The sequence below is a fragment of the Manis javanica genome, chromosome 5, assembly GCF_040802235.1.
Source record: "Manis javanica isolate MJ-LG chromosome 5, MJ_LKY, whole genome shotgun sequence".
NCBI lineage: Eukaryota > Metazoa > Chordata > Mammalia > Pholidota > Manidae > Manis > Manis javanica.
In genome coordinates, this window is record NC_133160.1 from 63,912,454 (window position 1) to 63,924,585 (window position 12,132).

The 12,132-nt window shown below is 46.6% G+C and overlaps 1 protein-coding gene across 9 annotated transcripts in view; it reads right to left on the reverse strand.

Moving 5' to 3' along the window:
- Positions 1–12,132, reverse strand: part of JADE1 (jade family PHD finger 1) — a 55,940-nt gene that overhangs the window by 12,277 nt on the left and 31,531 nt on the right. For all 9 annotated transcript variants that reach the window (XM_036997865.2, XM_036997869.2, XM_036997866.2 and 6 more), the window contains 5 exons: positions 11,364–11,551; positions 8,703–8,914; positions 5,507–5,674; positions 4,102–4,218; positions 151–672 (listed from right to left, as the gene is read on the reverse strand). In XM_036997865.2, the coding sequence (XP_036853760.1) occupies positions 151–672; positions 4,102–4,218; positions 5,507–5,674; positions 8,703–8,914; positions 11,364–11,551 (1,207 nt within the window). The remainder of the gene's footprint in view (positions 1–150; positions 673–4,101; positions 4,219–5,506; positions 5,675–8,702; positions 8,915–11,363; positions 11,552–12,132) is intronic.

Consider the following 12,132-nt stretch of genomic DNA (forward strand, 5'->3'; position numbering starts at 1 on the left):
GATATGTTTGACCAACACAACCTCATGCTGCATCGTGTACAAGGGTCTGAGAGTAAGTGGCCTGGCTACCGTTTCTTGCTCTGGGCAAGCGATCACCTCTTGGCCATCTTCTTCTCTAAGTCACTACAAGGTGTCAGTGTCAATCATTACCCTCTCCAGGTCCTGCCGCAGGTGCGTGAACAGCTGCAGCCTCCTAAACAAGACATCCTGCTCCCGCTTCGCTAGATTGTCCTCTTCATCTTTCTTTGGAGTGATCAGGGGCTTGTTGAAGTTGACCTTCCTCTTCAACTTCCAGTACTGGTACAGGAAATCCACTACTTCCTCAGGCAGCCGCAGGGCTCTGGCAACATCCAGCAGGTTGACGAAGGTGTAAAACTCATCTTCCAGCTGCTGCAGCTTCTGCTTACGGACACTCACCCGGTGGGCCTCCTCTTGATTCTGCTCAAGGCTGGCAAAGGGCTCCAGTGGACTTCTGGGGGCACACTCAGGGGCCCCGTTCTCCCGCGTGGTCCCCTCGCCGAGGCGCTCCTCGGCTTTCCTGTGGGAGCTGTGCTTCGGACAGTAGGACTTGAACTTGACTTCGTCATTCTCTGCCAAGATGGTCTTCATCTCCAGGCCCCGGTCAAAAGCACAAGTCACATGGAAAGCTGTGCGGCAGTTCTTCACAGAGCACTGGGGAGAACACACAGAGAACAGGAGAAAAAACAATTACCGAGCAACAGTGACTGAAGCCCCTCGGCGCTGGACACCCCCGCGCATAACCAGACAAGCTGTACATGAGTGTGTGCTGGCACAGCTCTATACCATTAGCCCTGGCAGATCTAGCCATGCTGTAAGTAAGGTACGGGTTGGGATTTAAGGGAACTCTTCACATCAAAGGTTTCATAAACCAAACTCTTTGAGAGAAGTAACATAGCTGCTGACAAGCAGACACAATTATACAAATGGCACGTGTAGACAAAGGCGGCCTGGCACTATGATTATGCTCAAAAGAACATGTGCTCAATATGCAGAGTATATTTTGAGGCTTTTTTTTCTTCTAGATTTGAGCTCCTTTTGTATAAAGCCTGAATGATAAGAATCTCCTCAGAAGAATGACAACTAGCCAGTTTTTAAAGCAACGTGAATCTTCATTCCTACCCCCAGCCACGAAGGGTCCCAACATAAGTGGGAAAATAAATGGTATGTCTCCTCCAAGCTGCCATGGGCTGCTCAAGACCAGGAAAGTTAATTTTTAAAAACTCCCCAAGAGTGGAAAAGGACAGAAGCCAAGGAGGACCCAGGGAGCCCAGGGGCACAGGGGAGACAGAAAGGTCCCTGAGCCCGTGGGGGGGTGTCACCAGAAGCCAAAGGCTTCGAGGGCCAGCGGAGGCCTGTGTCTGCCACACCTGGCACCAGAGTGGCAGCAGAACCATGAGGGACCTGCTTCCCGTGGGCCACGGGGAGGTTGACCTAGAGGCAAGTCACCACCCAGCTGTTGACCAGCGCACCTCACTGAATACCCCCCTCACTGCCTGATCAGGACAACAACTGAGTGCCTTTGATCCTGATAGCAAGGCCAGGACCTAGCAGGAGAAAAGCAAGTAATTTCTCCCCATCTTGTCTTACTGGGTGTCCCTGGGAGGAGGTTCCTGTGGTGACTGAAGCCAGTTCCTTCAAAGCAACACTATATTGCAGGAGGTCAAGTGATCCCTGGGCACACCAGGGCTGCAGAGGGGAGCAGAGCCCCATGGCCCCCAGCCAGCTGAAAGGCTTAATTAAACTCATTCAACAGACCCTGAATTGCATAACCACAAAAGGCTGAGGCTTGAGCTGGGGCTTTTTCCCCTGAACATTTTCAGTATTTAAGACGTGACTCACTGCCAATCATGATTCTTCCATTATTATGAAGTCTCTTTTTTCCAGAAGTACAAAAATCCAGCTCCCTTCACGATCCCCCCCATTACAAACACTTAACACACATGAACTAACATAAATCTGTAATTTTATCTATAAATAACCTTAACTCCAAGAAACGTGTGAAATCAGCTTTAGTGGCAGCATACACACACACACCTGGCCACTATTCTTAAAAAAAAAAAAAAGGTGCTCCTCCCTTTCAGCACACAGCCCAGTGGCAAGTAAAAGCGGGAACAGATGGCTGAGAGACTATCTATGTTTGGCTTAAACTACACTGAACCCAGGCACTCCAACCTTAAAGAGGAATGAGTTGCAGCAGCATATTTATACAGGACTTTGTAAAGACGCCAAATGGCCTTCCTCTGGGTTTTCCTATTCAGGTTGACTCAGCAAACAGACATTACAGAAACGTAAACCAGAGCCTTCCCAACTGCAGACGTTTCAGAGAGGAATTCTTCAATAAAATCAATCCATTCAGTGAGGATACCAAAAATCATCAGCCTTCCCTGGCCTCTTCTCCTTCAAATTAATGCTCTGGGAAAAAGAGGCCAATGGCAACAAAAAAGTCATTTTATCTTCTTTTCAAAAGAGAAACAAAGATCCCATTTGCCCACCTCCTGTAAACATCAGTTAAGGACCAGGATTGGTGAGCTCAGCAAAGGGCATAAATTCTATCCTCAGAAGAACATCAGGTTAACTTGAAAGAAAATGATTTCTATTTTCCTTGGTTTGCCACAGCCTGTTTCCTGAAGTGTTCATGTGGGTATGTCTGCACACAAACACACACATGCAGCTCTAGTTGTTTTTTTTATGCTGAAGCTTCAAACAATTATTCTCCTCCAGAGTCTCTCCCAATACAACTCTCAGGCCAGAAGCTTCGGTCATGTTCTAGCTTTAACTATTCTGTTCACATACAAAAATCTGCACTATTTTCAAGGTCTGCAGCCAAGTCCCACCAGCTGTCTCATGCCTCACCCTCTAAATATGTTACATTTCGGGTTCTTGAACTCCAGTGGAAGTGGATAATGAAGAAAAGTAGAACTGCTTGGCTTATAAAATGAAAAAATGTTAAAACTACCAATCACTAGATAATTTACTCAAAGAAATATGCATCAGACAAAATACAACAGATTTTGCCAAATGAGGTCACTTCTCTAAAACCCACAATTGACAGTTTGACCAAGCTTGTGGAATCTATGTCTGCACTAAGCTCTGTGTTTCCTGCATCAAGAGAGAAAGACCCCCCAAAACCAGTGCCTCTGCAATCAGAATGGGACCTGAAGATGCAGGAAGGGCCTGTGGTCCTGAGCTGAGACCTCCCAGAGGTGGAGCCACACTCAGCCTTTAGGGCCAAGTCAACCACACACAGCATTGGGAGACCTTGGCAGAATGGCATCTCAGGCCTCTTAACTCAAGGATTGTCTCGATGTCAAAACGTGAGGCCCAGAAAGTAACTTCTCAAGTAGAGTTTTAGGAAACATGAAAAAAATAGCACACCATCTCTTTCTCTCCGTAATTCTACCTACCTTATGACATTCTATACTTGTCTGTGTGTGGACACAGAAAATGCAGGCAAAATTTTTACATGCAAGCTCTCTCTGTGCCCCCCACCCCCACCAACACAAATCGCCATGAAAAATCAGATTTCCCAGTTGTGTTCAGGTAACAGATTCTGCAAAGGATACTTGGCGCAGCACATCCTGGGTATCCCTCCACCTGCAGCTGGTGCTTCAAGAAGCCTGTATTTTACGAAAAGCATAAACATGCCAAGCTGATTTCAAAGGGTGTGTGCCCTTAAGGCAGAAGCATCCCACACACTCCTCCGAAACCAGCGGTGTCAGGAGGCAGCCACAGAGGCAGGGAGCCAACTCCCAGTGCCAAGACTCTGGTTCATGCCGAGAAGTGTCTGGTGAGGGGAGAGCTGTTGTGCCAGACTCGGGGAAGAAAGGAAGAAACTAGAGGCCAATAAGAACTGCCTTAGAGCTCAAGCATACTTTGGAGCTGCCCTGATTGTTACAGATGGGGCTCCTGTTACGGAGAACACAGTCCACCACCAGAGGGGTTCATACCAGGTTGGAGTAAGGAGGGCTGTCCTGCTTCCTGCACTCTAGTCCCATCACGTCCTCTGCCACTTCACAGAGCCCTCCATCAGCCTGCTCCCCACAGCCAGGGAATGAAGCCCTCAAGGACTAAGTCAGTCACCTGTATGGAGGCCCCAAACTTCTCGCTGCAGAGGCTGCACACCAGTGCCCACCGACTGCTGGGGATGTGGGACACCTTCGTGATGGGCTCCATCTTCTCGGGGCTGCCGATGCTCACCTAGAGGCCCAAGAAAGAGCAAGACAGGTGGCAAAGGCCTTCAGACAGACAAAGGCTGGACACAAATGCAGACTTCACAATCCATTACTTTCCTGCAGCCTACCTACCAGAGGGTGGCAAGGGGCATGTGCCCTCCTAGGCCAGGCAAACTCCTACTTTAAAGCAGCAGGACATCACAGGAGAGCCCAGAGCTCAGGCCCCAAGCTCCACAGCCTCCATGTGCCTGGGGCAGGGCTATCATCTTACAGAGATGTCCCTGCTTGTAAAAACACTCAGATAACTGAATGTTCACTTCTCACCTGAGTATCTGACAGCAAAGACAGGTGTGCATCAGGACAATGTGATCCACACCACCTCTGGCCCACAATGAAGTGGTCAAGACTGAAAATCCATCTTAAGTATATTTTAAAAGTCTTTGAAGTATGGAATAAGTAAATATAAACTGCTTTTAGTATCTCTCATTAAACAATTCTCTTCTAACAATATGTCTAACTAATAAATTCTCTTCAGTCAGAAAAGACTACCACATTCAACGTGGGAAATGACCAAAGCGAGTAAGGCCCCGTCCTCTCCTGCATTTAGCACGGGCCCCTCAACTGCACCCCTCAACTGCACAGCCTCCTACCCACCAAGACCAAAGCCATGAGACTTCATTCTAAGCCATCCCCAGATAATCTTCCTCAGGAGGAAAAATGCTTCAAAATCACATCATCAAAAAATGCTGAAATTTGAATCACAAATGATATACTCTCATAGTGAGCCATGCAAATCAAGTGAGTCAAGGTCTGGGACTTTAAATAAATTAGACCAGACCTGAAATTAAAAAGGCTGAGGCCAAGTAAAGATTTTAATAACAATCACAAAAATGACCTAGAAGAGTGGCTTCTTAACCTCAGTGGGGGCCACATGTACAAGCTCACCATGCCCAGGGACCTATAGCCAGTCTCCGGGTAAGGACACACCCATACCCAGGCCACAGCCAGGAAGGCTGCAGGCCCTGCCCTGGGAGCACACGTCAGTGGCAGGGTCAGCTGCAGTGAATATCTGAAGCCATGACCAAACACCACCAACCCACACTCCGACTCACTGCTGCTTCCAGTTACCACTTCCACAAATTTACATACCATGACACGGTCAAAGTGTGCAGTGATCAGGTAGCAATTAAGTGTCTTTTAACTCATCAGCTACAGTGCCGCCACTTATTTATAAATGGCTCCCCACCCCTACCCCCACCCCCGCTAAAGCCCAAGACCTCCTGAGCTAAGCCATTATTAAGAACCACATCTACCTCAGGGATCCACAGAGCACAGCTGACATGGACCCACTTGGTCCCACTGCGGGTCGGCTTCATAGCTCCTCCTTTCTTGGGACACAGCAAGCACTTTGGCTGAACCCCCAGGGCGCACGTCCGGCACAGCCAGCTGCCCTCTGGGACCTTGAGGATTCCGTAACAGGCCTGTAAAGCCACAGCACATCCCCAAGGGAAAAGGAGAGAGAGAAAAAAGATTTACATTTCTCAGTGTATGTATTAATTTAAAAGCACCCACAAAGCTTTTTAAAAAAGAGCAGATGGGACCCACTTAGGGAAAAATGCTGGCAGCCTCGGAGCAGCAGGCGGCAGGTATCTGCGATCTTCAGGCACAGCACGTATCTCCCTACCCGGGGGGTGGTCCCGAAAACTACTGGAGGACAGCAAGTCCACAAAAAGTCTACTTTGCTATGTTGCTGCAGATGCCGGCTACACCGCGTCTCTACTTTTTGGCCACAAACACCCTGCAGGGCTCAGCAAGGGAGTACAGTCCTCTCTTACCTACTGGTGTAGGTGGGACGCAAAGTGAGGAAGAAAACCACAGTGCAGTGGCGAGCCTCCCACAGCTATTAGTGAGACAGCAGTGGGAACAAGAAAGGAACTAAGGAGCATCTTCATTCCCTGGGCGGAGCAAACTCTACTAACTAGATTCCAACACTCCCAAATGAACACAGCAGGCACAGAAAAATGAAACACTCTAGACAAAGAGAATTTGGTCTCTTTAGCTGATATTTAAAACAAAGCCTGTTTCGCACAAGATGGCAAAATGACACAAGACAGAGGCAACTGCAGAAAGCAAGGCATTTACAACCAAAGTCATCAAGATGATTCAAAGAAAGAAAAGGCAAATGTTAAATGAGTGAAGGAACAGAACTATGATGGTACCAGGAGCACATTCAGAACCTTTTAAAAACACCAAGCTGCTCAGAACTTTATCCTTAAATGATCTAGAAGTCAGGAGGCTGAGACACATACGCTACCAGAGCTCCAGGCCTCCAGACAGGAAGCACACAGCAGCCATGCAATCTGAACATCCAAGGCACACGAGGGAAGCCACAGGACAGGGGTGGCCCTGAGACTGGAGCTGAAGAGCACCGTGTCATTGCCATGAACGTACCACTGTCAACACAGACTGGGGGGAAATTTCAATGAAATTCAGTGACACTAAGATTTCAAATGCTGAAAATGTCTCTAGGCATTCTAAAGAAAGTCACATTTGAAGAGGTAACTTATTTTACTGGAAAAGCAAGTCAAAGCTTAATGAAAAGGTTAAAGTATGTCTTAAAGACACACCATGAAGAACATCTCAAAATAAAAATGAAGTAACTGTTAAGGAAAACAGACAATGTGGCAAGGCAGAAAGAACAGGAGCCGGACACGGGGATGGGAGAGGGGCTCCAGAGGCCCTGAGGGGCAGTTCCGACTCTGCCACTGACCCACAGTGGTGCCCTGAGCAGCCCTGCCCCCCTGACACCAGTTAGCTCATTTATAAAAGGAGGGTTCAAATAGTTTTCATGTAGAGACCCTTTTTATTTCAAATATAGTTTCTCTTAAAAGAAAAACAAACAAGTAAAATGGCAGGAAAAAAACTGAAATTTCATCCAATAACATCAGCAAAAGAAAGCAACAGTGTTAGTCACAATCATGATCTTGATACAATAAAACGCTACAAGAATTCTCCATTATCCCAAGGCAACTTCCTACACACTTTGAAAACCCAGAGCTACATAACAGGCGATAACAAAACTAAAGCAAGAGACTGTGGTCACGGCTCCTCGTCAAGAGGAGATGCGGGCAAGGCCACAGCTGGAAGTCTGCAGGCAGAAGGGCACCCAGACAAATACAAAATATAAAGAAAAATGACAGCCAAGAATTTCACAGGGCAAACTAAATTTTTCTTCCCCAGAGGTCACCAAAATACCATTGAGTCTTACTTTTAAGTCTGTTTTAAATCTCAGCATCAACAGGTGAATTCAAAGAAAGTACCTCAGGATACCCTTTTAATACATAAAAGTGTACATAACATATGTCCCCACAGAAATCCAAAGTACTGTTAATGCATTAAAAAATAAATGGAACTGCCAAGCAAAACTGAGGTTGTCACAGCTTTTAAAATCACCCAGTGCTCATCCTTACTGGAGTAGAAGGGTTTACTTTTCTGTGGGTGCCAGCAAGCAGCCAACCTGATCCAACCAGTATCAGAGAGCACGGGAAATAGGTAAGAAAAGGGACCTCTTTCCTCTTCTTTAACAGTTCAGTTTGTAAACTGACACGTTAGCAAATGTTGTGGGTTGAATTGTGTCCCAAGAAAGATATGTTGAAGTCCTCATCCTGTGCCTCAGAACACAAGCTTACTTGGAAATAGGGTCGTTGTAGATATCATCAGTTAAGTAGGGTGGGCCCCTAAGCCCTTATAAGGCAATGGCCATGTATGAAGGCGCGCATGCATGCACATGGGTGCAAATAGGGGTACATACATGCATATACACACACACACACAGGCACACGCATGCACACACATAGGCAGGTGCACACACAAGCAAACCCACACACACAGGATGAGATGATGAGGCAGAGACCAGCATAGCGTAGCTGAAACCCAAGGAGTGAAAGCTCTGTCAGCAAACCACCAGAAGCCGGTGGCAAGGGAGAATTTTCCCAAAGGGTTTTGGAGGAAGCACAACCCTGTCAAATGTTATTCCAGACTTCTGTGCTGATTCAGCACTGCAAGACAATACACTTCTTTGTCTTAACCACCCAGTTTGTGGCATTTGTTATGGCAGCCCCAACAATTTACTACAGCCAACTAACCATATTTTAGGAGCTTTTTGTTATGCCCCTAGTGTTAATACCTCACTCAGGTGCTTGAAAAGGGGAGAGGCAGCTCATATATTCTTTTTGAGCAAACCTGACTTCTATGGATGGGAATAAAAACCTAACGTGAAGAAAAATTTCCACAGAGGATCCTATTCTTCCCATTGTAAAGCAGCAGGAAACACTTCAAACACTGTGAGAACCTATTAGGAACAAAAGGATGTGTCCATAGGGCACAATTTTTTGCCTCACTGAAGACAGCAAGGAGAATGGACACCCTTTCGAGGAAGACCCCGGGCTCTCCAGCCACCATGGCGGCAGATGGGCATGCAGGCCAGGGGGCCACTTTCCGCCCACGCACCTGGTGCACACAGATATTACACTTGTCACAGAACACCATCTCGTTGCCATCCTCCCCGTCCGGCGACTGGCAGACGTCACAGACAACGTCTTCATCATACTCGATCCCTAGGCCTTCTTCAGTCTCGATGGCGTGATTCATATTGTCATAGCAGCGCTGCTCAAACTCCTCCAGGACCCTCTCCATGGTGTATTCATCCAACTCAGGCATTCCTGAAGGAAAAATGTCACCAAACACATTAATAAATCCATTAATAATAGTATATGTATAAGTAATTTACAATGATAAATCATCTTATAAATCAATCTATCCTGAGTGCCCAAATGTTTTCCACTGGATGCCTCTCAGACCCTTCCAAGGAAGGATCATCAAGTTAATAACAGGCAAAGTTTTTCATGCAACAGTTTGTTCCTTATGGTCAGGTGCTGAAGATGCAGTGTTCTAAGCAGAAAAACAAAAGATAAGTCCCAAAAGGACTCAAGGAAATTAAATACATATATTATTAAATCATCATTTCATTACAATATTATATATAACTAACATGTAAGTGACTTCAAAGCCATGATCACATATTATGGTCTGAGTGTGTTTTAAAAGCATTACTTTCTTGCTGCTTAAAATAGTGCTCTGAAAACAGATTTCACTGTGAGCGTACAAGTGTTTTTCACTGGTTTATCCCTCACCTTCTGAATTTACTGAGTTGAGATAAATAGTTAACCAGACACATGAAAGGCAGAAACACACGGACTGTCTGAAGCAAAGGAAACAGCCCACTGTGAATCAAATAAAATGCCTTCTTATGCAAGAATGATCAAAAATAAATTTCAAGTTTCAAGTGGTTATTGTGGTTATAGCTAGTGGTGGGATAGACTTTTTATTTTCTTTCATTTGTAGACAGACTCCAAACTTCCTACAATGAAAATATTCATACAAAAAGAAAAAAAAATCAAAAAATATTCAAACAGAACATTTAAGAGGTAAGAAACAGCAGAAATATCATTAAAACCAGCAATAAATTTTATGCATTATTATACATGTACAAATGTCAAATTAACATTTCTCAAGTCTTTAAAAATTTGGAGAACACACAGAGGTGACACTGTAATAAGCTCTGAACAGGTATTCAAAAAGCTACTGATCACCTCAAACCTTATTTATTTATGCAATGGTCTCTGCCCAGCCAGGCACTTCCACCTCAATTCCTCCGTTTTAAAAATACCACCAGCTTTGAAAATATAATCCTATGCCCTGTAATGAATTTACCATTAAAGACCAATAAAAACTAAGACAAATGCTTTATTTAAACATGGGTTCAGTTAATGTTATACAACTGCACAACTTACTTTGCCCAAGTATTCAGCACCCCCTCAATCTGAGTTACCACCAAGCCCCTCGTGTCTCCAGCTGTGTTCCCGCCATAACACAGGACGCTGGGTCAGCTGTGTGTTAAACTAGTCTTTTATGAAGCAGAACTTTATATAATCTTTGGAGCTGAAATACATTGTTCAGTTCAAAGAAAACTCCGAAAACTTCTAAACAGAGCCTGTGAGACAACTTCCTGGCTTGCTGACATTCTAGCCACTGATACCTAAAAACAAAGACTATAGGAAGGAAATCTACTTTGTCAAAATACTTGAGTAAGGAAACAAGGAGAAAATAACTCTCGCGGCTCAATCCCCACTATCACTCCTTTGGCAGGCAGGCGAGCAGCAGGGCAGCACAACAGCAAGCCCTTGCTATGTGCCCGGCCCGTGCCAGGTGTGGGGGTTAATGCAAACCAAAGACAGTCTTTGTCCTTCAGGGCTTTGAAATCTACAACCTAACATTTCATATATACTTACGGTTGTGCTAGACCACAAACAAGTAGCCCTGCCACCATTTCCCACCTGCACCCAGGGCACAAATGCTAACTAATCCTCATAGCCTGTCACCCAGAGCCCACACTTGACCTCATCATTTTGCTTATCACGGCACTTCAGGCAACCTCTGGCATTCTGGTCCCAACACCAGGAGATGCAAAACCCTGAGCTGTACTCTCAAGCAAGTAACTCTCAAGCAAGAGATCACAATGGGCAGAGCACTCAGCTAAGGCAAGGCTCATGAGGAAAGCCAGGATGGAGAGAAACAGGTAAGATATGAGGGAAAAGCATCCAGGCTTGGAGCAGGCCTTATGGAGAATCTGAGGTGAACGAGACACAGGAGCTGGCTGGAAAAATGGTGAGGCAGCTGGAGCAGTTTATTATGAGAAATGAGACACGGTGAAGAAAGGAGCTGAATGCCGCCACAGGACAAACACCCGCACAGAAAACTGTGTGGACCAGACCTTTCTGGGACCTTGGGGAGATCCCTTCATTTCTCTGGGCTACAATTCCCTTGGGATAAATAAGCAAGGCAGGCAGCGTAGGGCGGGGACAAGGCATCCTGATACCATGCCTGCAGAAGCATCCCTCCACAATCCCCCCCTCTCTCCATGAGCCACCTCAGCACTCCCGTCACAGCCGCACAAACTGATCCCCAACAAAAAGCCATGCTTCTGAGACGAACCCAGGCTCCGAGGTGCTGGCCTCACCAGGAATGAGGAGCTTCCGCTGCCCACTGGGTGCCTGGAGTACTGCTCCACTCAGCACCCATGCACGTACGACATGACCCACGGACTCTCACCCATCTCCTTCAGCTCCTCATTGGTCAGTTCCAGCCATGCGGCATCCATGTCATTGAGGTCGTAACGACACACACTGTCAGCCAGCGTCCGGATGTCAACGTAGCCCAAGTCGGGAGGCTCGGAGCCTGAGGAGACGATGTATTTCTTGGGCCTGATGAACATGAGGGATTTCTCTTCAGAGACGACCCTAGTTAACAAGAAAGCAAAGTAGCCAGGTCATACTTCCCCCGACACATAAAGAAGCCTGACAGAGGACCCCGAGCTAACTTCAGCCTCAACTCCCAAACCTCAGGCCATCATTAGGTGAACAGACTTAAAACCTTAATGTCACTACTAATAGAACTAAGTAGGAGTTGGCAAAGCCCCCAGGATGTGAAGACCATGCAGGAGTATCACCTGGCTTCCCAGGACACTGCATGACCTGTTCTATCTGATGACAGCAGCTGCTCTGGCCTGCTGGCAACACCAAAACGCTGGCTTCCAAAATTTCAGGGATTAGCAATCACAACACTTCCTACTAGCCAGGCCTGCCCCAGCCTGCCAGAGGCCATGCACTGGCTCTCAAAACCATCAGGAGCCGGAGTAGCCATGCGTACACAGCCAACCCTGGGGAACCAAGGGAAGCAACCCATGCCCCCGACCTTGGCTGCTACTAAGCAGTCTAAGAACCAGAGTCCTTGCCAAGGGGGCGACCCTCCAACATGCACTGAGGACCCCAGGACAGGAATGCATCTCCTTCTTCTCACACTCCCATTTCTCCCCAACCTG